This window comes from Melospiza melodia, chromosome 3, assembly GCF_035770615.1.
Source record: "Melospiza melodia melodia isolate bMelMel2 chromosome 3, bMelMel2.pri, whole genome shotgun sequence".
Taxonomy (NCBI): Eukaryota; Metazoa; Chordata; class Aves; order Passeriformes; family Passerellidae; genus Melospiza; species Melospiza melodia.
The window spans coordinates 22,015,937-22,042,322 of record NC_086196.1 but is presented as its reverse complement, the minus strand read 5'-3'; the positions used below and the strand labels follow the sequence as shown (position 1 = coordinate 22,042,322).

Here is a 26,386-nt window from a genome sequence, read left to right as displayed (position 1 = left end):
TTTGTCATCTCCGAGATAAAACTTTGCACCTCTCTGGCCTTGAAGTTGCCTTCCTGACACTTATATTAAGTACAGAAGATATATGTCCGAGAATGGGGGACATAAGTTTGCAGAGCAGCTCAGATTTGGAGTTCTTTTCATCTTTCTGACATGTGATACCGTGACATAAGCTGCCTGCAGTGGGGTTGCTATGCAGATATACAGTTTCTGAAAAGTTACACCAGGAAAACTAAAACCTACCGATGGATTTAGCATTTCACAAAGAAGAGGGATAAAATGTGTGGCAGTTAGACTCAAAAGCTAGAAAAGGTGAATTAAACTTTCATGAAAACAATCTCCCTAAAAAAACAAAAAGGATCAATAAGTATAGAAGGATCTTGTTGCATTCCTAGCCTTTGGGCTGCTGGCTTAATCCCGCTACTGTATATAATAAAGGACACCCTGTGTGTTTAATGGCAGGGACAGAAAGAAGTGGAATATACTTGGGTACTGTTCCTCCTAATTTCACCCTCTTCCCCCCTCTTTGTTGTTTCTTTGCCATAATTTTATTTTGAAAAATAAAGACTAGAATAAAAAATATGTTGTCTGAGGCTTGCAGCCAAAAATGTGCCAGCACTTTCCCTTCCCACCGCCCCCCCAGTCCTCCTCAAACTCCTTAGGCCAAAAGCCTTAACAAAAGCTGTTTTCTGTTTGGAAGATCTCCGGGTCCTGCGCTCTCTTTCCTAACCCCTAACACAGGAAATGATTTTATAATTCACGTTATTAAGCAATTCGACTCATGCTCCCCCCTCTTCCCACCTCATTCCCTGGATGTCGACCGACAATAAGCCTGTGGGCTGGCACCCATCCTCTCTGACCGGTCTGTGTCAGCTCCTCTACCTGACTCTGCCCATAAATCATCCTGCTGGCTCTCTAGTAAGGGTGTGCAGGCAACAGGGAGCTTTCCCCAGCATCCAGCTGTGCTCAGCACTCGGGCCCCTGCTCAGCCATGAGTTTTGGGAGATACCTGGGAGTTCTACAGCCAGCTGCTCCTGAGCCCTGTGTGCGTGTGTGTGTCCAAACATTGCATTTCACATAAGGCCTGTCATGCCAAAGACCATGACAGCCACTGGGATGCATGAACTAACTGTCCTTTGGCAAGAAGGAGAAACCACATCTCTGTCCCGAGGTGCTCAGGAGAGGGCGGGTAATGAGGGCTGGCATCACCCAGCACATGTGGGGCAGATGTGTCGGGGCAGCCCTGCCAGCCTGGCACACTCCGCCCTGCTCCAGAGCTGCCTGGGTGATGCTGCCAGTGCTGCTGCCCCAGGGAGCCCTTTGGCTGCCTGCCCTCCCTGTCCTGCTGTGCTGAGGGCCCAGGAAGCGTGGAGGACAGCGAGGCTGCAGCACACTGAACTCAGCTCCTGGAGCTGGCTTGAGGGAGGCTTCCTTTGCTTCAGAAGTGGGCTTTGTAACAGCCCACTGTAAATGAAGCAACTCTAAAGCCCTTTTGGGAGGAAGAGCAGATGCCCTTTTTCCAGGACAGAGCCTCAAGCACTAGCTGGAGGACTGTGCTTCCTCTTCCTGGCACTGTGGATGTCATCTTTGTGTCTCTTCCCTGCAAAATGAAGAGAACCCCTCCTGCCTTTCTTGGCATAACCTGTGCCCCAGTAGACCAGCCAGGACAGATTGTATCACATCGATTCTGGCTTGGGACATGGGAAGGGATAACAGCCTCTCTCAACAATTTGTTTTGCATGTGCCTGTGTGGGTTCGATTCCTTCAGCTGAGGAAAGGGTGTGAAGCTGAGTCTCCTGGACCCTCAGCAAACCCCCAGAGTACAACACTTTTCTGGAAAAGAAGGCAGCATTCCTTCTTCTGCAAGCCTTTTTCTTTTACTAAATAGGTCCAGCAAGCTCCTTCAAAAGCAGGGCTGCTGAGAGCTGAGAATCACAACATATCTCTGTCCCCAACTATCTTATCAGCAGATAACAACCTAACAAACTTTCCTTCCCACCTGGGGCAGGATTCCAGCTGCAGCAAGCGTGGGCTGCTCAGATGTCACAGAGCTCCAAGAGGGAGCAGGTGATGCTGCCCCATCTCTGGTGACAGCCATGTGCCTGGACTATTGATGTAGGGACACACAACTTTTAGATGTTTGCATCATTTGCAAGGAAAGCTCCTGGGCATTTGGCTGCCTCTCTGTGTTTTGAGTATGCTTGGAAAGCTTATTTCAGTAGGGCAGTGGGTGAAGTGGCTGGGACACACCTGCTCCAGCAGATAGGTGATGCTTTAGAGACCAAGGAACAGCTTGGAGAAAAGAGAGTGTCAGTGGCCAAGTTACCATTTTCTTCTTCTTCCTTGTGGCTGGGCCAGTTCTTCACATTGTCACAGGACTTCAGGTCCCAGCAGGTCGTGACTGGCCAACACGTCAGGCCGAGGGGCGCCCCTGTATCAGATACCCTGTGCCCCTCTGGGAGGCTGCAGTGCCCTGCAGTCAGCATCCATTGCACCTCTGAGGAGCCATGCTCCCACCATTCCTAGAAGCAAACAGCCAGAAGCTGCTGTTCTGCTGTGCTTTTCCACAGCTCTCTGTGTTTTGCTGGTGCTTCCCATGTTTTGTGCAAAATGTCCAGTATTGCTCAAGGTAGCAATGAATTTCTTTGCTCAACACCACATAAATGACAACTAAAATGTGTGTAAGCCTATGAAAAGCTGTTTTCCCCATTTAAAAACATCTCAGCTGTTATATTCAGTGTGAAGCAGGTTCAACTCAATTTGGGATTCTCTCTCCCTCTGCTGCACATGTGTGGATACTGAGTACCACCTTTCCTTACTCACAGATCCCAAATATCAAGTCAACTTCCAGTGAGAGTGGAAGGCAAAACAACTTAAGAGACTGCTTCTTTTCCGATTTACACCTCTGTAAATCCAGAGCAATTCCAGGGGAATCAACCTGAACCAGCATCAGCAAATTTGCTCTTCGTTTGCACACAGAATGTTTGTCATAGTTGTTATTATTAAATGATGTCTTTATATTCCAGGTCTATTTTTAAAACAAAGGCAATGAAGTTTGGGCATCCAGTTCTATATATGGACACTCCAAATGGCATTGAAATGCCTCATGCATGTGTTTGGCTGAGTGTTGATTTGAGTGTCCAAATATGGACCTCAGAATGGGATATCTCACTTGGATAAGCATCCTTGCAGATTTGGCTCACAGCACTTATTTGAACAAAGCAAATTTATTTCTATAATTTAGCACGGAAAAAGCACAAATTGTTTTCATTTTGAGGGACATCCTTATTCACGGAATCGGGCCACTCAAAAAACTGTCATGTGTAGTAGTTCTGAAAAAAATAAAGCTCTCAAAATCATCTAAGACAACAGGGGAGGAAATTAATGCAGAGTGCTTGCAGTGCACAGACCCCCTTTTATCACAAGGGCAAAATTCTCGCTGACAGCAAGAATTCAGTGCTAGCAGAAGGGCCCATACAGCTTGATCACAGCAAACTCCCCTCTGCCCCGGCAGTGTGAAGGGGTGCATGCACGGCCAGCTGCTCCGAGACCCGAGGCAAAGCTGCCTCTCCCTGCTGATGGAGAGACAGTCTCTGCATCCCAAACCCATGTGTAAGGGCTGGAGCCATGGCTGCTGCACGCAGGAACCTTCCCCTGTATCTCCTGGTGCACAGGATTTTCTTTGTCTGGCTCCTTGATGGCAAGTTCCCTAGGAAAGAGCTTGGCTTGGCTATGAGGTCTTAGTGCTCAATAAATAATGTCAGCAGTAGGAGAGCACCGATCTGCAAGTGTTTGCTGGGCTCCTGTTAATTGCAAAGGACCTCTACATCCTTTGTGTAATTCCATTCATTTTGTTGGCATCGTACAAGGGATGGATTTGGCCTCAGAAATAAAGCAGGTTTCTCTTGAATAATGTATTGTACCATTTGGTCTGCATTTTCCTCAAGGTTTATGTATACTTGGATATTTCTCCCCATATATGCAGCTGGAGATATTTTTTCAATAGCAAACAATGAACCGATTCAGCTGTTCAAAGCAGTTGTTCACATTCTGAATTTTGGGGTAAGATGTTAAGAAAGTATAAGGTGAGCAAATTCTCAGGAAAGCTAAGGCAAGTTCGTGATCACTGGAAACATGTGAAGCCAGCTCTAGCCTAGATCACTTTCTCTACCTCTGCTGTCCTGATGATTTTTGACAAGCTGATTCCATTTCTGGAAAAGAAAACCAGTTCACCAGAGAGAAAGATTTCTCTAAAGAGTCTGTTGTTTTTCAGAAGAGTGAAAATGTGTGCTAACAATTCTGGACCACTGACAAAAGCAAAATCAATACACACGGCCTTCGTTTTACAGCCAAGTTCAGATGAATAAATAGAGATGCAGCAAGCTGTTTACTAGGGAGACAAGCTTCACTCTACATGCCCTTCCAAGCAGGCGTGCTTAGGCTGTTGTTGTTTGCCTTACATGGCTAGTAAATGAAATCAGTCAAAGAGTTCCAGAGCTCACTGGACATTTCCAAGCCCTCCATCAGCAGCGCTGGCTGTGCTGGCCAAGAGCTGGGAAGCAACCGCTGTTGTGTGAGACAGCTGTGGCAGAGGTCTGGGGGCAGTTGGGAGGAGTTTGGTCCTTTGAAGAACCTCTGATTTCAGGGGGAGTTCATGCACAGGAAAGCCCCATCCTCACAAAAGGCAGGCAGAATACTCCCTGTACATTGCCCCAGAGGCAGCATGAGAAAAGGGTGCTTGCACAGATCCTTCCGAAATCAACGAAGCTGCAGCCACTGCATCTATCCAGGGATCTTCTCTAAGATCAGGACCTCACTCTGTACTGTGCTAAGTGCAGGAGTTTTTCTCCCCATGCCTTAAACACTGCAGAAAGTGAGAAGTGTCAAGGGAGGCATGAAGATGGAAGGGACATAGATACAGCTTTCAAGAACAACTTACACGTATTTTTCTGTGGCTTCAGACTCAGGGGTCTTCTTGTCTGTGACCAGGCAGGTATAGGAATGAATAACTGCATGCACAAAGAGGGGGGAAAAAAGAAAAATAAAACAACAGCACATTTAAGTGCATTTTTTTCTTGGAGATTTATTTTGTTTTAATAAATCTGACACCAGTCAGGGAGAGAGAAAAGCATTGCAAGACCGAAAGGAAAGCAGAGCACGCTGAGGGTGCTTCAGATTCTTGCTGTCTTGAAGATGTTTCATCAAAATGTCTTTGAGCTCTCTCCCTAGACTCAGGAGTTTTTGGATCCCCCCCCCCCCCCTTTCTTTTTTGTTGTTTTTTTTTCGTTCGTTTGTTTGTTTTTTTAAAAAGCGAGCTTACTCGCCCGGTGTGATTTCCAAGCTTTCACAGCTCTAATAAATAAGGAGCACCTGTAAAACAGTAGCTTGACTTAAGTGAATCTGTACAAAGGAAAATATAGAAATACAGTATATACATAGTGCTCATAGTGCACCATCACTACAAGGCTCTGTTCAACTGACTCTACTGCCCTGCTCCCAACACCACTGACACAGAGACTCTGCTCCCTCCTCTCTTTCCCGCAGCAGCCTTATAGAAAAGGTGTACTCTGAACACTCAAGAGTGAACAATTGCTTTATTCGAGTTAGTAAACAGTTACACTGAATCACAAGGTGATCTGAAATTTTTTTTAAGTTTTTTTTCTTTCTTTTTGATTTTTTGTGGGGTTTTTATACGTTTTTGTATTTTTTTTCTTTTCTTTTTTTTTTCTTTTTTATTTGTCAGAATGGGATACTCCACAACTCTCTTACCAATTCAGTGCCAGTATAACATGCTCTAGTGTACTTTTGGACTCTTGGCTACAACTGTACAAGTGCACACAAGTAAATTCTACCCTGTTATCCTCCACCCACTGATTGAGGATCAAATTGCACATTTCTCTTAACCATGACAGGAGAAAGCAAACAGTGAAACAGAATCATGGGGGATCTTTCTCACTTTACCCTTGTTTTCATTGGTTTGTCCATACCATTCTAATTATCATGAAAGGGCTATGCATATGGAGAGATTGTCTCACTGCCTTCCTGGATCACTGAAAACCATCAGGGTTGAAATTTCATCCAAGTCTTTCGTGACGCCCAGCAAATATTCCCCTCAGATTATTTTACACCTTGAGGGAATTTTGGTCTTTAGTTCAACACTCTTGCTCTGTTCCCAAATGGGGCGCTATTTAGGGGAATTTAAAGAGAAAGCTGAGAAGAATAAACATTTACTGAGTTCTCTTGGCATTCAGTCTCTGAAAAACCACAGTATAAACTATTCATGCTGCTTCTTACATCTGTCAAATCAAAAATTAAAAGCCATAAAAGTGTAACACTGAAAATATGGCATTAGAAAGGATAAAGGTGGCCTTTGTAAAAATAACAAGGAAAGTATATTAGCCAATAAAATATTCTAACTCTTCATTTAAAAGTGCATCATGGGTAGGACAGAGATGACTCTGAAGCGTTGCTACTCCAGTATTACCCCTTTCCCCCATCAAAACTTGAATAGGTCCAAAACCATACAATGCAAATCACGATTCTTAGTGTAGCAGCAAAACCACAGCAGTTTTTCAAAGGAAAAAAAAATTTAAAAAAAATCCGTATCACTGTCCAGTTCTCACATATCTGAACTTCGAAGTCAGTGAGGGAAAAGTACCTATGTTGGTCCATGTGGTTTTTGAAACCCGGGTGAAAAATCCCCCCAGCAAGAAATGAAGAGGAAAAAGCGTTCCAAGAGGAGAAGAAGGGTGGTCGCAGAAATGCTGAGCACACTGTGTGGATCTATGATGTGCTGTCTTCTGGGTCAAAGGCACCCGTGGGACAGAGACTTCCTTGGGGGCTTCATGTCAGGAAGCTCTCTCTTTGCTGGACTTTCAGCTGGAGGGGTGGTGAGCGGACCAGCTGGTGTCATTCGGTGCAGTGACGTGGTTTGCTCTGCTCCCTTTCTCCATGCAAGGTACCCTGTCAGTGAGCGCTCCTGCAAAGCAGACAAGCAGAGGGGGTCAGGGAGAGCAGCAGGAGGCTCACTGCAGGCAGGCTGGGCACTGCCTGAGCTCAGGTCCCACACGGCCTCACGCTGGGCAGGCAGCCAGGCCGAGGCACAAGCCCACTGCTCCGGCCTCGCCGGCCCCTCGTGCCTCAAGGGCCATTGGGACACACAGCCTCCAAGGCCCCTGGAAAGGGAGATGGAGGAATTCCTGTGATACAAATCTGGAAGCTGATATAATGATAGTTAATTATCATCAACACCCTGGCAGGTATAAGCTCCTGAGTCTTAGTGTTTCTAGGGGATACTGGGAGATGCACCAGTGATTCCCTCATCAGCTGGCCACATAAGATACCTAGCAGTGATTGTCCCCTCTGTCTCCCTACACAGGGAGCTTTAGACTTTATCTCCTTGGACGGGATCTGCTGTCCCCTACAGATTTGGACTGAAACTCTGCAGTACTTATCAGCCTTAGTTTTGGTGCTGGGGCACACTTCCCTTCTCAGTCTGCTCCACGATCTCCCTTCACACTGGCTCCTCTGCAATCCCTCTCAACAACTTGCCTGTATCCCCTTGCCAAAGGTCCACCCTCCTTACAGCAGAGACTGGAAGGCACATGGAATATGTTGACTAGCATAAACTTCCATGGCATGGAGACCAGGATATCTAGGTTAAGGAGTAGCATTTGTGCTTTCAGGCAATGTGCCCAGTGAGATGAGCTTCTTTGTGTGTATAGAGAGCTGTGAACAAGAACTAGACTGAGAATTGGGATCTATCCACCTACTAAGGTGAGGCACATGACTGCTTTCTGTCACATTTTTTGGCTTGAAGTCTTGGTGTAAAAAGGGAAGCAGAGAAAATTAAACCTGTAATGTCTGAAACTTCATACTGCTCTCTCTTTCCATACATCAACAGAAATGAATTTCCATTCCTCACTAACCAGACTTATAGTACATGGACAGCACAGACCAATAAGGGATTTGGGAGGAAAGGCATAAAGAAGTTCAGTGGCTCTTGATGCTTTCTGCCTGGAGCAGAGCTATGTCAGTTCTGTCTGTTTTCCCATGGTGCAGGTGGACTTAGTGTAACAGGGTGTGCAGAAGGGCAGGAAGGACCTTCCCTGTTGACTGGCTCATATGGCAGTAATCTTGTTTGATGAATGCATCTTTGTAGCATTCAAGTTACAAAATAAAAATCCATATCAGGCATCACAGGCAAAGTTCTGTAAAGAAATGAGAACACACCAGTCATCACTGCTTGGGAGCTCAATGCTACACACCTCGTGCCAGCACTAGCGTGCATGACCAGCACAATAAAGTCAGCTATTTATATCTCTCCCCAAAAAACCCCAAATTACTTTTCAGGAGAGCGACATACACTCTTCACCCTAGCTGAACCTGCCTTCAACACACATCAAATATTGCTGATCAGATAGAAAAATTGCATCAACCACAAAAGAATTTTCACTAGGGTAAAGCCATGGAGCTGAACTTATGTGAGCTGTGCTGAGGTAAGCAGACTGGGTTTTGCTTGCTTTCCAAAGTCAAGTAGGCCTGGGCTGATCCTGGGCTGGAAGACCACCTAGAAGTTAGAGGCAGGCTGTAGTTCAAACCCAGGAAGCAGCATGGAAAAGATGAGGGAAAGAGAACAAGTAAGAAGGCTCATTTCTGCCCTATTGTTAATGTGGGGAGAAGGAGAATAACTCAACTGGATGACGACCCAGCTCAAGCAGGTGGCTTGGAGGTTCATCTGTGTGGGCTCAGATAGTGAGGCAGTGCTCCCGTACAACAGGTGAGAGCTGCACTGGTGCCCTGCATGGCTGTTAGTCAAAACCTGAGCAACTGGCAGCTGTGACACAGGCTGCACTCACCCACACAGAGCTTCCTCTTTGGTGATGCCCGACCTGCAAGGATTTAAGACCTTGCCCAGAGCAGCACAGAATTAGAGCATGGCAGGTCAATCTGGCAGCTCAGGCAAAGCCTCCCCACTCTTTGCTCCCTCTCTGCAGTTACCCAGCTACTTCCAGGTGCTGTTGCAAAGCTACAGCCCTTTATCCTGTGGTGGGAATTTTGGTCCTGCCTGGTAGAGCCAAATGCTGGAAGTGTTCCTCACTTCCCTGCCCCTCCATGCTGAGGAGCTGGGTGGCTCAGCTGCGGGGAGATGTCCTCCTTATGCTCCCCCACACCCCAGCACTGATCCCTGAGTATCTGCTCCCAGCACCGCCCAGGAACCAAGCTGGCAGCATGCTCCTGATGGCCACCAGAAAGAGCTGCTTTTCCACAGTGGCCTCCCCAGTCATGTCCTGCTCCCTCAGAGGGGCCATGTCATTGACATGGCTTTGGACTCATACACACATCCAGATGCACACACAGTTTTTTCCATGGTTGCTTCCCTGTCATTCTATGCCCCATTGAACATTTCTGTCTCCAGACTCACATCTTATTGTTCAGGAAAAATTAGAGACTGGGTGGGGAGGCTGAAACAACCGTTGATGTGGATTGGCATGGCAGAGTTTCCATAATTTAGCACAGCACTTAATTCACCCAGACAATGAATGCTGATGTGCTAAAAGAGGCCTGGTTCATCTGGGACATGCATGGCCCTAGAGTAAAGGCACTGCAATTATTTTCTCAGGGAAACTGCTCTGAAGATAAACCACAAGAGTGCAGCTAAAGTCAGCATGGGAGCAAGCTCAGCCCTGGAAACACTCGGGAATCATCTGTTACTTGTAATAGTTCTGTAATTTTTAATTTTATGTTTTTTACAATTCTTAAAGCAGTTCAAGCTTCTTCATTAAAACCTTCCCCTTTGAATACTCTATGATTTATCTTTCCATGAGCTAATGGAAGGGATGCCACATTGCAAAAGTCAGGGAGGGCTTTTAGCTCAAATGGGAGAACAAGCTGAGTCCTTAAGCATCAATGCTGGATTTCAAAGAGAGTGGTTTCCTTCTGCTCTGACCTTGTAAGCTAAAAAGATCCTCCTCAGCTTTGGGTCACCTGTGGAACTCAGTTCTCCCTTCTACCAAAACATGAGCTGGAATCTGAGCAAACATTATGACTTTAGGGAATATACTGGGGAAGAGCCTGGGGTTTGCCTTCTTTGCCTAGGCAGAAGAAGTGGTGAAGACACCTCCAAGTCTATGAATTGTTGCACCATTTTCTCCAGGCTACTACTGACAGAGGGGTCTCTGGTTTATATTTTGGGACATTCTGAGGTATGTACATGGATCATGCAAAGAGGAAAATGCCACCATGGTTTTGGACTTCTAATCTCTACACTGGAAGTGACTCCTATGGCAGACCACAGAGCCTGCCAGGGCCAGTCCTGATTGTAATTGGGTATATCTCCACAACAGCAAGGCAGCCCAGTCTCCCCCAGTCAGTACAGCACCAGTGTGTTTGCCAGCCTTGTGAGTAGTATGCTTTGCCCCACTGGTGTGCAGATGTGGCAGAAGATATGATTTTCCTCTGAAAAAAAAAAAAAAAAACAAAAAAAAAAAAACAGCCAAATTTTCAACAAATTCTCCCATTCTAAGCCGGGATAAAGTTGAAATTTTGCAAGGTATTTTTTAAAAAAATAACAAGAAAGCAACCAACCCCCCCAGCCCCCAAAAATAATCCAAATCAAAAAACCAAACTGTACCAAACAAAAAAAACCCCAAAACTGAAAAACTGAAATAGAAGGTAAATCTAATCCAGACAGCTTCTACTCTCCTTTCCTGAAAACAGGCAACCACTGTGATTCAATAACCCTTCTTTAAACCTCTGATTTTGTCTGAATCAGAACCGTAACTTCAGCATTTCAGCAGTCTTCTGTGAGCCTAAACCACTATTCCAAGGTGCTTCTCAATTTTGTTATTCAACCTGATCTCTGCAGTAAAACCAGTTAAATAGCCAGAGAAAGGCAGTTTAACTGTTGGTGGTGGTAAGGAGGATGGTGAGGATGGGTGTCTTGCTGAGGCACAGCCTGTGTCTCCCTGAGAGAGTCCTTCTCACCTGGGCTACACCTGGGCCTGGCTTTTTAACCCGAAATGTTATTGTGGGCCACAAAAATTATAACAATTACAATAACAAAACTTCCTGAAACAGCAATGAACTTTCTTAGTGAAAAGTTTCAGCGTCCTATATCACGAAGCAATCAACATTTTCCCGTTTTCCCCATGAACAACTCCACTGTCCATAACCATCCAGGACTGCATGCGTGACACTGTCCTCACAGGGTTTCTCCCTGGTTTCCACAGCCCTTGTTCTGGTTCTTTTCAAGTCTTAACAACAGCAGATGCAGACTCATCCAAAAGCAAAGGGCCATGCTCAGGTGGCAAAAATGTCACATGGATTATCTTGTGGGAGAAAGAAGAGGGAAAGCTCGTCCAGAGCACATAAGGAGCAAGTGGGTGAGACCGGGTACAGACCTCAGTGCAGTGCCAGATACCTTAGGGCATCTCCCTTATCCTCAGCACTGAACTGAGCACTGAAAAACCTGGATTGGGCCCAAACACTGCTTTAGATTTTCTCTATTTCTTACCCCAAGAAGACAGGAACAATGTTTTTACCACCAATCATTTCATCAATAATTGGCAAACTGCTTCAAATAAAACTGAATTGGCATTTTAGCTGATCTTTCAAATTTAGGGTCACAATTCAAATTTTCAGTGACTTTGTCATGTATCCTCTCTAGTCGTGTAAAGACTCTCTCAATTGGAGAATTCCTGTGGGAAGGGGCTTTTTTTCTCCTCTTTTTGGATTAGGAACTTAGAAGTGGCAGCACAAGTAGTTCATGAAACCTTATAAATATTTGGAGCATAAGCAGATGACACAAAGTTTTGCATTTAAGCACGTGGGCTCCAAATAAATAGCTGAAAATTGCCTTAACCATAGGTTTCAATATCAATCACCTGATGATGGGATACAGATCCTTCCAGAGAGGTCAGAATTCCATAGTTATGTCACTCAACACTACCCAATCCTGAAACCCCCTATTTCTTAATTTATTTTTTTTAATATCTGCCTTCATAGAAGATGATTACATTACACGGCATGAAAGTCCAAAGCTGGGACTGGAAGATGGAGCACAGCAGGGAGTAGGGGTGTCCTCTCAGCAAATGCAGTTCAGCCTCTTTGCCTTTAGATAATTTGTTGTTGAAGGTTGGCTCGAATTTAAGGCAGCAATGTTTCAGAAACACTTGGAAAAGCAAGCCAGCTGCAGGACGGATATCATTACAAATTGAGACACATGTTGTACAGGAATACCATTCTTTTCAAATACCAGAGTTGTGTCTGGGGAAGCAAAGCCACGCAAAGGAGTCGGAGGCAGGACCTCGAGCTGTAGCATGCCAGGGGCCTTCAGTTTGCATTAGAGGCACCAAGCACTGAGTGCACACAGCACTGAGCAGGATCAAGCCCAGATATTTAATCAGCTGTAATTTTCATGGAAGAAGCAAGCATTAAATAGTTGAGGGCTCTGCAGAATGTTAGAGGTTACTCCAATTCATGGCTCTCACGAGATGATCACATATGTTTCCAAAGACAACTTTCAGTCCTGCAGCTCATTATCAAAATAATGTAAATAAGGTCATTATTAGGAGGTCTCAGCTGTGAGGCTTTGACTGGTGGAGGCACCCAGAAACGTGCTTACCTTTATGGGACCAACAGGAGAGACTCAGCAGGTAATCTGGAAGCAAAAATTGCTTCAGAAAGTCTTGCTTGCCACTATCTGATTTCTGCCTGACTTCTTGCTCAAAGAGCATTGTTTCTACTTTTCTTCAATCTTCCACTGTGTTTTTTCAAACAATAATTTAATTTTATTTAAAATCTATACCTCACTGCTTGAGTATGTCCAACTTTTTTACAACCACAGTCCTCAGAAGCGTTTTGCTCTTTTCTCTCTCACTTTCAGGTATTGCTGTTAAATAGTTGATAATCTTCTCACAGTTGTTCAGAGCTCACTGCTCCACATTGAGGTTGGCATGGTGTTTCAGGGTCAAGCTTCACAAAGGCTGTGAGGTGCTTAGCTCCTCATCAGATTTCAGTGGCAATCAGACACATACCATACAGCATCTTGGCCCCTGCATGCCAAGGCAATCGATGTCTAGATGATGTTTTTACAAGTGTTTTTACAAGAGTCTGTTTTACTATGGTCTTTGTTGTTAGGGACTCTGTATTTAATTATGAGTGGTGCTTTCCTCCCCACCCCCATAAAATTTCCCTGTACCACTGACTTTGGTAGCTCAACAGCACAAGGACAGGCTGATGAAGAGCTCGAGTCTCCCCCGTAGGGCTGTTTCACACTTAACACTTTTCAGTGCAGCCAAACCCCCTCTGAACCAATTTAAATAAGAGGAGCATTTTAGACCTTATAAGTATGAATGTGCCTGAAGAGTCTTTAAAGCCTGGCAAAGAATTATGAGCAACTCATTGTTTCAATATGAATATGAGTTGCACCAACTTAGGGAATGCATGGTGCTTATTTCAGTTCAAATGATTTTAATTTCATAAGACAATTAAAACTAATAATGGCAAGTAAACACCAAAATTATCTCTGAAATGGGTGGTCTGAGGTCCTGGGATCTGTCAGGTAGGCTACAGTCTGTAGGTGTCATAGGTTCTTCAGATTTCTTTGGGTCTGTCAATTGAGCTTTTTTGGCTGTCAAGTTCTGGCCGTGTGTGTTGTTTGCCAACAGGCCTAGATGATTATTACCTTTACAAATCAGACTAGGTGTAGTTATTTTCTAAACTGAGTTCAAGAATCAGATTTCATATTTGAAACATGTGCCCTAGGAGGTTTTATAGAAAAGCAGGAGGAGCCCATCAGAAATCAGCACTTGCTCCTTTGATTCAAAGAGTGTGCAGTGATCTATGGCAGCGTACCACGAGCCTGCTATTTACTGCCACTGAGACGGAAGTTAGCACTCCCACACCCCGGCAGCAAGATGTGGGAGCTGAAAGCTACCCTGGAAGTATGTCATTTTATACTTCACTATTTTGAGAACCTTTTTTTTCTTTCCTTTTTATTTTTTTTTCCCCCTGGGAAATCCTTTTTCTGATTTAATATACCTGAGAAGGTATACAGGCAATTTTGAAACATAAGATCACACTGCCAGAGTCAGGCAGCTCTCAAGGGCAAAGCTTCAGTTCCAAGCAAATGTGTTTAAGGCTTTGTGGTGTTAAAACTCTCTCCTCTCCCCCTTTGGATAAATAGAAAATTTCTGTAGGCTCATAAGAAGCCAGGTGAAGGAAAACTTCTGAAGCAGAAGAGTAGGTGTTAAGTGCATGAGTCCAATTACTCTGCTGATTTAAATTATTTTGGCACCAGTGGAACTATATCCAGTTAAAATCAGCTAAGGCTCTGGCCTGTAGTACCATGTCAACAAAGATGACTAGCATAGAAATGTGTTCAAATACAGAAAAACTATTTTCAACTACATGTTTAAGGTCAAATTTTGTCAGAGCAATCTGGGCAGAGGTAAGAAAGATGTTGGTAGATAAGATACCACAGTGACAGAGGAGATCTAAAATCTCTAAGGCTAAAAAAAAGGAGGTCAATAGCTATGCTCCTTCCCTCAGGAATCCAGACCAGAGTAGGAAATCTTGTGCTGGACCATTATGGGCAGAGGAGCTCAAAGTGGGATATATACTACTTCTGCTCTGAACTGAGTATTCTGCCTGCTGTATATTTTTACGAGTACAGTGCACGGACTAGACAGCTGAAGTTTTGGATCTTTCACTTTCAGCAGATGCTGACCCTGAGACATACAGGTTGGCTCTGTAGATGGCCATACACCTACTATTTCCATTACTTCTGGAAGAAATTCTGCTGTCACAAGCAGAAAAACTCTTTCCTTTCCTGACCCCTCTGTCCCCAACACAGGATTACCCAACACACACACATACGCACACACAGAAGCTAGTTGTGAGTTTAGCATGTGCCACTTCGTTTTCTCATTTAGTTTAACATAACTATCATGTTAAATCCAAGCAGACCTCAGTGTTTTCATTTCTTTGCTTTAGGAAACACTGACATCAAAGCTAGCGGGTAAAAACTGATCCCGCCAGGGCATAAAGCATGTAGGCAGGCAACACTAACACTGCTAATTTTAGAAACTCACATTGCTCAAACTTGAGAATATAACACTCAACAGAATACTCTTCCTAGCTTCATTCCTTTATCATAGCAGGACTTTGGCACTGAGACATCTTTTGATAGTTTTTCAAATTGCATCAAGTTAGAACAGCTTGACAGTCCACATCCTGATGGAGAAACTAAACTTTCACATCAAGGATTATGTTGCTGATTAGCACTTTCAATAATCAAGTAATTGGTACATTAAATAATCCAGAAATTGGCAACTTGCCCAAAAAGGTCACGCTTGCACTGATTCCTTTTTAGAGAGTCCATGTTGCTGTTACATGAATTCAATCTGTCTGTCCAGAACTCTAGCGTAAAAATATTTGGCTAATTTCCTTCTTGTCACACAATTTGATGGGAAATAAAATCCAGGAAAAGTTGCACATTAGAGCAACATGTTCAGATTTCCAATTCAAGTAGGTGAGAAGCAAGAGGGAAAACGACAACTGGCTGGACTTTTTTTCTCCCAGGTTAGTGTAGCCAGCGCTATCAATACAAACCTCCAAGGGTCCAAATCAACCCATTTGTTAGTACAGCTTCTATCCTCTTTCTAATTTATTAGAATTTCTATGAGGTTGGCGTCTCTATTAAGACATCCTCCCCACAACTGGACTGCAGAAGAAGGGTTTTATCTCCCTGCTTCCTGAGGCCTGGGCAGGAGGAACTAACCCATGTGCATGGCAGAGCTCAGGGCTGCGGGTGCAAGAGGCTACACTGATGTTCTCGTCTGCACAGACACAGACAGGCACAGTCCTCACAGGCAGGGAGGGCAGAAATCTAAGGCAGAGCCAGCCCTTTTGCTCCCCCAGACTGGCTATGACCAGCAATGCTGAAATAGCAAAAGAAGGGCTCTTCGTGAAACCACAGAGTCCTCACCTCAAATCAATCATCAGAGCTGCACAAATCACTCGTGCGTGCCTTGAGGCGCTCAAAACCCACCCGCATTTCACTGAGGTACCCACTGGAATGAGATGGTTACCATGCTGTTTACTTCTGCAGGGTATTTGGAGTATCCTCTTTCCCTTGGAGCACTTGGGGACTCTGGTCTCCCATATCTTCTGCACAGAGGCTACTTCTTTTCTTTTCCTGGAGGAATGAGGGGATGGACACAGACTAATAACCATCACCATGCCGTGCTATGCTACTGCACAAGCCCCAGGGGGATGGCAGACACCTGGGCTGGGCTTCTTAACTTCCAGTGTCTGTGTGGAAATCTAGGTCTGTGCCAGTCACCCTAAGTTTACCTCATTGCAGGCAGAAATAGGCACTCCTAGGGCACAATTTATCTGAGCTGTCTTAGTTGTTGACTCTGGGATGAGCTCAGCTGTCTCTTTGAAGTGCTTGCTTCTCTAGGTTAAAGAGAGTTTAGACAATTAGCTCAGCTGCATCTTTGTTACAGATGTCTGTATTGGGTCAGATGAATCTTGCCTGGCAACCTGAAAACTTTCCTGTAAGACAACCCTTACACTGAGGCAAAGAAATATGAAAAACTCAGGATAAAAGGGAAAATCGCTATTCCTGAGGATAATCACAGTGGCAGTTATTGACATTTAGAGAATACAAAGGGCTGAGGACAGTAAGTGGATGATAAAGAATCCTTGTCTTTCTAATGCAGCTTGTTCAGCTTGCCAACCTTCTCTCTCAAGTACTATCTGTGATGTCATGAATAATCATGTCAACAGGCAAAAACACATTACTCGATGAAGCCAGAACTCACTCTGAGGGTTTAGGCTCTGGCTTTGAATGTTACTACTCTTCATGGGACTGGGACCTTGAAGAGGCAGCACTGCTGCAGCCTGGATAGTCCAGGCAAGCAGAAATAGATGCTAAGAACCAGCCTGTCTTTGACTACAGAGTAAGCACATAATATGCAAGTCTTCTAGCACTGTCTTGAAATAAGCAGCTATGAGGAGCTTCAATGAGGTAGGAAAGGGTTAACCATGGCTCTCCTAAAATTTAATAAAAAGGACACAGCCAAATAGTGGCCTTCTCACTAGATCAAATCACTACCCCTAGGTAGAAGCATGCATACATTTATGAAGGGAATCTTTCAAGCTCCAAAGGTAACACAGGGGTTTGCAATAAAGATATTGCTGCTGAGGGACATACATTCCATACCTCAGGGGTGGGTAGGGGGATCCCCACTAATAGGACCTAGGAGTGTGTAAAGATTTAAATATTAATTTGACTTTCAAGTGCCTGTATATGCTGATTACTAGTCCAGGAATGTGATAGTTGTCCTCTCTTCTTGTTAGTGTATCTTTCATGTGTGTCAGCACATGCTGAGAGCAAAGAATAATGGTTGTATTCCACCGAAGAAAGTAAATAAATACTGTTGGTGATCAAGGGAAGAAATGTTTCCAGCCCTGCAATGAGCACAGGGAAGGCTGTGTTAACAAATGAGAAGGCAGTCCTGGCTATACTATATATCTTTGATGGTGCAATTAGCCCACACTGATGGAGCAGGGAGATACTGCAATGGCCCAGATTACACAGTCTGCTGCTGCTATCTGTGGCTGTAGGTGCCAAACACCACTGCAGTCATTATTTGTGCTACTAGGAACAGGGATTTACTGGAGGCTACAGAATATTCCATGGATTGTAATGAAATCTGGCATGTCACCAAGCCACATCCGGCTAAGCATCAGTATTTTACTGCTGAACAGATTTCTTGCAACACCCACCATTTCCCCTTTTCCTGAAAGAAGCTCTTCGTGCTTGTGAATCTAAATAAATTCCATTACATTAGTTTTGTTAAGGAATATATTCAGTGCAGGTAGCACAGTGTGCAGCTGCAGTGCCAGCTGCAGGTTGAGCTCTGGGGGGGCCAGAGCCCAAGCCTGAGCACCAGGCAAGAGAGTGGGAATGGGCACTAATCCTTTCCATAACAAAGGACACAGGGTGACCACACACCCCCAACAACTCCCAGGCTTCCCTGTGCTTAGACTCTGAGGGTATACAAGGTAAAAAAGCCCAGGGTTCCTTTGTTCTGCATCCCTACTCAAAGGCATCAGCTCGAGCTGTTGTTTTGTTATTTATTTATTGCACCATGATGAAATTGTTATAATGACTGGGATATCTGAGAACTCTGATGTGGAAAACCTGGGGTCAAGCCAGTGAGGAAACCTGGTCTGATTGTGTGAGTGTGGGGTGTGTAGCTGTGGAGGGGCTTTGTCCCAGCTCAGGTGGCACAAGAGTGACTGCCAGAGGCGTTCTTGCATGGTCAGACAGGAAGATTCATTAGACAGTTTCTCACTCGCAGGTTTGAAGCATCAGACACATACTAAACAAAGAGTTTTACAAAGGTGCTATGCTATCAGAGGGATTCAGTAAGCTGGAAATTGGAAACAAAGGATGAGAAGTTTCTGCATATGGAGCACTGTCCTTGGACAAGCCAAGGAGGGTGGTGGAGATACCCAAATCTCTGCCTTGCTTTGCAGCCCTACCAGGAGCCACAAACATACACCAAGCACTGGGCTGGGGCAAATCTCAGCTGCTTTTTTAAGGTGGGAGACTTGCACCAAAGGCAGATACCTCAGGAAGGGCAGTAAAGCCCCACGGCAGAGGTTTTGCTGCAATAAGCTATAGTGGGCAGGTCCCAAACAGCAGGCAGTCCCTAAGCACCAATACCCCAGAAAGGAAAGCCCATGGAGAGGAGTTCAGTCTCTCGAGAACAGCTCAGTGGAAAGCCAGGATGCAGTGTGGAGGCAGATCAAAGTGAGATGGTTGGAGGTGACCATTTGCTAAGTCCATTGGACCTGAGCTAGCAGGAAGCTGCTGGGTCATCTGGCTCTGTGCTACGCTGCAGGGCAATTTCAGTCATCGTGAAGGCTTGAGCTGCTGTGTAACTCAGCTGGAATAAGTAAGCAGATTAATGGCCCAGACCTGTACCATATTCTAGGCAGAAAACCACTGATTTTGACATACACAGCACAATAACTTCACAGCCAGAACCATCATGACATGTTCTGTGAGCAAAAGTGTAATGAGGCTGCTGATGAATGGAGTACTGACAAGTACAGATGCAATACAACACAAAAAACAATACTACAACACAAATACCAGTAGTTTTCTGAAAGTGCTCATAAATTGAATTTGTATCTTTCTCTTTCATGAAGGCCACATCCACATGAGTTTGCCCTCACACCTGAAAATACTGAATTCTATTCACACAGAAGGCAGTAGTGATTACACAAACCTTTACTTATTCTGATTTCGAATTCGGAGACACCTCCTTTTCAATGGTGGCTCCAGATCCTCTGGCCCTGTGCTGAGCATTGGCGTTGAGATAATGCACGGCGCAATAGCAGTCTTTTCTGCTGGTTTTGGCACAGGCTGGATCACGCAGCCTGTCTTGGGCAGCATCCTCAAAGCATACGCGTGGTCCTCGTCTGCTGGATTGTTAAGGTTTGGGTCCTGTTTGTCTCCCCCAGCCAGGGGCTCATCCCCAGCCTTCTTGCCAGCCTCTCCCTCGAGGTGGCAGTTCGAGGCGCAGTTGTTCTCCTTCACGGACTCCAGCTCGCTCACCGCCAGCTCCTCCGGGGACTGGGGCTTTTTCGGCTCCTGGGGCGGCTCCGGGTTCTTGGAACCCTCTGTGCTCTTTGTGCCATTCACAATGACGTTGCACACCGCTGCGCCAGCTTCCAGTCCTGGCGTGCCAGAGGCCAAGGAGATGGGACAGCAGTGAGCTCCGTCACTGCACGGTAACGTTTTTGAGTCAACCGGGCTGCAGTTGTCCCTGCAGTCACTGCAGTTCCTTTTGTCTGAGCTACCAAAAGCCAAATTTACAACACTGTTAGGTTCACGTTCAACTTTCACCTGGGCGTGCAGAGCCCTGTGGATGACATTGTGCAGCCTAGACCGGTGGCCCACTGTTAGGTCTATCACACCGTCCTGTGGACCCTGCAGCACGCTGGGGAAACCAAATTTACTGTTCGCTGGACTACTAGGTCTGACAGTCAAATCAACAACTTCATTTTTACTGTGCTCCTGAAGCACTTTAGCTTGATTAAGGGACTGGCCTGAGCAGCTCGGTGATGAGTCAGAGGATTTGGATGATCCTTGCTTTGACTCTCGAGGGGATGAAGAGCTATTGGTTGGCTTTGCCCCAGGCGTCTCGCTGGAGGTACTCGGAATGAAGCTTTCACCATTGCTGGAGAAGCCGTTAGGGGGTTTGGAGTCGTTGATGTGAGGGATGGGGATGGGAATGGGGATGGGAACGGGCAAAGGGACAATGACAGGATATGGCACTAGTAGAGTTGGGGGTGGCACCAGTGGGGCGAGGGATGGCAATCCGAAGTTCATCATCTGTGGCATAGGCATAGGACCATTTGGCATCATGCTGACAGGGGGGAAAGGAAGACTGGGCAAAGGAGCCCCGGGAGGGGGAGGTGGCAACAAGCCAGGAGGATTCCCAGGCATGGTAGGTGTTGTGGGAGGATGGATATGGGGGGAAAGCATTGGCCTGTGCATGGGGCTAGAGGTGGGACCCATATTTCTGGGACCACCTGGTGGGGGACCAATTCCAGGAATCATTGGATTTGATAGAGGGCTGTTAGGATTTGAGGCATGGTGAGGTGGCCCACGAATAAACGGTGGACGGATTTGCTGCATAATTTGCTGTTCCATGAATATGGGCAGAGGAACTGGCCCACGGTTTGTCATCACCATGGGAGGACTGCGAGGAGGGACACCAATTGGAGGCACAATGCTAGCAGGTGGCTGGACAGAAACTGGTGGAATATTTGGATTCTCACTGATGGGAATAGGTTTGGGAACTGGCGTGGGGATTTTAGTGACAGAGCAGTTGGCAGTGTCAGACGGAGAGGCAGTGGTAGACGCTGATGGTCCAGGTCCTTGAATTTGGCCAGCTGCAGACGCTGGGGATGGGGCTTTTCTCCGAGCATCTGCTAGCGGTATATTCCAAGAATCTGGAGTCAGCAGCTGCACCCCAGTGCCTTCTGCTTTATTTTCGACTGGAGGATGTAATGTACTGCACAGTCCAGCTGGAAGATTGGCCTGTGTCTCTTTGTAGAAAATGTCCATTTTGTACTGATTGAGACATTTTGCACTGCAGAACTGAAGCCTTCTTTCCCCGTCCCCAAAATCCAGATACTCTTTTGTGTGTCTTATGTGCTTACACCAGTCACATACCTACAACACAGTAATAAAATCAAATCAGGTAAGAAAAGCAATCTTCTCTTCATAGTGTTATTTTAAAAGTAATTTTTCAGTTGCTAAACACATTATTTTTCTAACAGGAAAAAAAGAAGTCGCATTTGTGAAAACTGCACCCTTTCTTTCGCCCCAACATATTAATGAATTGAATGACACTCCCTTTTCTGGCTCCCATGATCTCAGTTCTACCTTATATGATGCTTTATATATTTTAAACCCAAAGCACAGAAAAGAATCCTCAGCTGGTATAAACTGTTATAACACGCATGTGTAAGCATGCAAAGTCCATATGAGTATGGCTGTGATCACTCCTTGGTGGCAATCTAAGATGCCTGTGCCATCTGAGATGCCATGCTACACAAGGAGTGCGAGAACTGGAAAAGGACTCAGAGAATTGCTGGAAATGAATGCAAACCATTCTCTGCTAAACTGCAGCCCACAGTAACATTTAGTATTCTACCAAGGGTATCAAATAATAGGCTGGAAAGAGTGTGATATTTCAAAATGGCATCACAAAGCAAAAACCATCACTGATTCTTTGCCCTTCGTTCCAAGGAGAAACTTGGAAAAAGTTGGGATATTTGCGTAAGGTTCGAATAGTCCCAATTTGTGATGTTTCAGCAAGCTGGAATTATTTTCTGAGCTGTTTGCCCACTCTTGTGTACAAGTCACTTTGAGTAAAACTTCTTGGCAAGCAAGGACCTGTTTAGCAACTCTCAAATACTACGGCAAAAAGTTTGCATTGCAGGCTCAATTTTGTTTTGTTTCTCTGCTTTCCATTTAATCCTTTTTTTGTGTTGCTGTTGGTGTGGTAAAGGCACAGCCAAAATTTTTTTAAATAAGGCTGCAGAACTAATTAAGCTGTGAAAGGTTTTCCCAGTTGTAAACCACTAGACACGAAAGTTCAAAAAATAGTCATTCTAGGCTTCAGAATCCATTACTTCAGAGAAATTATTGTGATTTCATTAACACATTAATTTTGCAACACCAACAGCTCTCACAGATGGTGAAGACATGATCTACAATTCAAATATGACTCTTGTTTGCACAAATGCCTTTCCTTCATATGGCATTTTAAACAAGAATTAATATGAGTAATCTTGCCATAGCTATAAACAGATAAACAGATGTCAGATTTTTCAGTGCCTCACTTTTTTGACAGAATTTTACACACACAAACCCCCCCCCATTTTTGTCATTTACATTAGTTCTCAAAATACTCCACTGACAGAGATTTTTGGTGCTTTCTATCAGCATGTTGAGCCTATGACCATGTCATAATATATCCTGGTATTGTTTTCTCTGCCTTTTCCAAATAGCCCACATTAGCTTGTTTTGAAATGACTCTATCTTTTGTACAGAGGAAAAGAATACACTAAAAACCCCAAAGAAGACTATGATTGTGAAAAGACTGCATTAAAAGGATAATTAATTTTAATAACTATTGGCCATATAAACAATTCAAAACAACATATGCTGGGCATCTGATTACCCATCTCATTTAACTCTCAGCTTTCCTTTAATATAAACAGTGGCAACATTCTTGAGTTTTCAGTAATATATCTTTAATGTATATAGACACACACACACGGTATGCTATGGCTACTAGCCCATTTAACTCCTCCACCTTTTGGCTATCCTGCCAGGTCACTGTTTCTTTCCCTCTTGCTCCCCTCCCCATTCACACACACAGGCACACACTCCCTCCTCTCTCTTATCCCAACATTTAAATCAAGCTAAATAATCAATCGAGAAGCAGCATCCCCTAAGTCAGCCCTGAAGTTTGTGAATGCGGGACCCAGATTTTTAGCTTGGGCAAGCAGACACTGTGCCCTGTGAGATAAAGCAGAGGGGCTGCTGGTGCTGTTTGGCACATGTGGCATCAGTAAGGCTGTATTTCCAGCATGGTGCCCCATGGCAAAAAAGGAAATTTCCTGGTGCAAACAAGTCCAGCCCTGCATTGAACATACAGTGACGTTGTCACACCCTAAAATGTGTGGGCAAAAAGGCTGTGAAATGCACAGAAGTGCTGGGATAAATGCCTGCACTGCCATGGTGCATGCATCCCCCAGGCGAGGGGCAGATGGGAAAGCAGGAGCAGCAAGCAGGGCAGAGGGGACAATGCCACTTCCAATAGCTCCTGGATTTTATCAGGTGTCAGCCCCCCACAGGAAGGCTCAGGGGCCATCACAGACAGCCCTGGAGCTTGTGCTGCAAATAGTGCAAGCACACAGCAGTGGTACTGAACCATCCTGCATATTTGGCATGGCTGTGGGTTTGCCACCCACCTGGCAAGGCAGCACACATGATGGAACCATCCTGTAATCAACCTCCTGAAATTTTCTGGCTTGCCACTGTTTTCAAAGCAGACAAAAGGGGAATTTGTGAGTCTACACTATGAGGTAATAAGATACATTTAACTCAGTAGAACTGCTGAATTTACCTTAAAGTTATTTCTGAGTGAGAGCTCACTGCTGTAGCCATAAAATGCTATCTATTTTGCATGCATGGAATCAGGATGTACTCCACCACACTCCTCCTGCTGCTTGCAGAGTATGCTCTTGCCCCAAGGGCTGGCAAAGATGCAGAGAGACTCCACATGTACCCCAGGAGATGTACAAAGAGATACCAGGAGCTCCCACACAGCTCCTGAGGCAGGCTGGGGCAGCATGAAGCCCACCCTGGCCCACCACCATCTATTTGCAGCAGAAAGACAAGGAGGAGAGTGGCCTCAGAGGTGCCTGCAGAAAGGGATGGAGCAGGACTTCAGGTGCATCTGCACTGAAGACTCGCCCTTCCTTTGGGACAAGGAATAAACCACCTTGTAACCCCCTGCCAAAGAAATGCCTGAGAAATATGAGAGAGCAAACCCAGTCTCCTTCTCTTTCTAGGAAGAGCCCCATCCATGACCTTAATTAAAGGGACTGAAAGAGAAATACAGCTCCACAAAAAATTGTGGCATCTTTTCTAATAATTTAATTTCATTTGTTAGCATTTGCAAAATTCACTGAAACACTCCACTGTATTATTGCTGTATTGATTTGTTTATCTCCAGTGGGCTCCTGTGTCTCTCCTGGCTAAACAAATATTTTCTCTTCCTTGGTAAAATATTTAGAAATCCTGCTTAGAAATTCTCTACTGATTTCTCCAATTTTCAATAATTCGGTGAGGAACAAGAAACTCTGCCTCACTCACATATATACCCTTCTGTATATTTTATCAGTAGATAAAATTAATTAAAGCCAGAGAAATTAAAGGCAGCAAATCTATTCCTCTGAATACCCCGCATAGACCAAATATTCCATAATTATCTCATTGATTTAATGCAATATCTCAAAGTGTTGAAGCTACAACATCAGTGTAAAATGTCCATCTTCTACATTCATGTATTTCATAATTTTCTTTTGTTTTTTCTCTCATTCTTTTTACTTACATCAGCAATCAGTCTGTGCTGCTTAGTTAAGACAAAAGGTATAAAAATGTGGGACTCATATGCAGGTAATATGACACCTCACAATACCATACTAAAAGGCAGAAAAACTGTCTCTACAACAATGAGGAAATTAGTAAAGGAGAAAAAAAATCACTTAAGAATTAATGAATCAAGTCTGTCTTACAGAATTGATAATTTAAGATGAGGTCAATGAATTTATGATACAAATGGCTATATTACTAAAGGTGATAAAATGCAGCAATATCATTCATTTTACATCTAACTAATGATGTGCTCAAAGTAATTACAGATTTCTTCTAAAAGCCTACACTGATTAGTTCAGATGTGATAGGTAAAACATATATATCTCTCCATTCAATAAAATAACATTTTCTTATCTGTAGAACACACAGCTGATGTCTTATCTTTTTAAGTACTTGCATTCTGTATGGAACATCACTGTTCTTCACAACCAGCTCAGAATTTCTCTGCACATGTATTCCCTTTCCTTCCCTTTTCCTGCCTTATTCCTTCTTTTCGTTGTACAACCAAGAGAAGAGCTGGACTGTTGCAGAGTGCTTATTGACACTGCCCATTGGATTTGGGAGTGCTCACACATGGGAGCAGCTCCCCAGCTTTCAGTGGGATTAGTCACAAGCACTCATCCTGTAGGATCACATTTGGAGGCCCTGACCCAGCACCAGTGGAAAACAATGAAGAGGCTCCTCTTTAATGCAATCCATCGGCTTTGGGTCTGTTGCCTAACCATGGCCCCTGCTCACCCTGGAGTCATCAAGAGCTTTGTTCCCAATCTCAACAGCAGCAGACACAGGGACAGGGATTTTGGAAGGAGCTGCAGGAGAAATACCCAGGAAGAAAATAAATGCTGTGAGACTGAGTTACAGACATTTCCTAACAAACATAGGCACAGCCACCATTTTACACATTTCTACCAACAGGAGGTTGGACCAGTAGTGGTGTCACTGACAATAAGCATGAACATTTCCAAGATAAGAGGGTGAAAACTTGCAAGGTGCTAACAGATCTCCTATGCACCTTCATCTCTCTTGGAAAACACTTCTAGGACCGCTCTGGGAGAAGCCCACTTCACACCATGAATGCCAGAACATGAATCCTGAATGACAGAAAGATCAGTATTAAGATAACGGCCTATCTCATTCAGCTGCAGTGCAACAACCCTCAAGAAGATTAAATTTACCGAAGTGGGGCATATCCAAGGCTAAACAACAGAATGAACATTCCTTCAGTACATTTAATGTATTTATATTTTGGTGGCAGGTTGCCAGCATGTTACTTATAAGCTCAGTGACTTGGTATCATTTATCTGCTTTCCTGTGAAACACACAGCAGCCTACACCAGGAGACAACTCAGAAGACACTGCATCAGCAGAAACACAGCTCGTGCCCGAAATGGGAACACTGAGGCAGCCAACACTGAGGGATCCCGTAACGCTCAGATGTCTCTAACACAAAGAGCGGGAATAAAGCCATTCCTGTTGGCATCCATATCTTTATTTTGATAGAAACACCCAAAGTGGAGTCCAGACATGGCTACAAGGCTGCCTTGCAGGCACAACACAGGATCCTGCTGTGCCCAAAAGGGCCTGGACTCCAGGCACCAGGTAATTAATACTTAAATCAAT

The 26,386-nt window shown here is 44.7% G+C and overlaps 1 protein-coding gene across 2 annotated transcripts in view; it reads right to left on the bottom strand.

The window, feature by feature from the left end:
* Positions 1-6,837: 6,837 nt before the first annotated feature.
* The window catches only part of SOBP (sine oculis binding protein homolog), a 111,722-nt gene continuing 92,173 nt past the window's right edge, over positions 6,838-26,386 (bottom strand). For both annotated transcript variants that reach the window (XM_063150965.1, XM_063150966.1), the window contains 2 exons: positions 19,311-21,265; positions 6,838-6,976 (listed from right to left, as the gene is read on the bottom strand). In XM_063150965.1, coding sequence (XP_063007035.1) covers positions 19,313-21,265 — 1,953 coding nt within the window. In that variant the 3' untranslated portion in view covers positions 6,838-6,976; positions 19,311-19,312. The remainder of the gene's footprint in view (positions 6,977-19,310; positions 21,266-26,386) is intronic.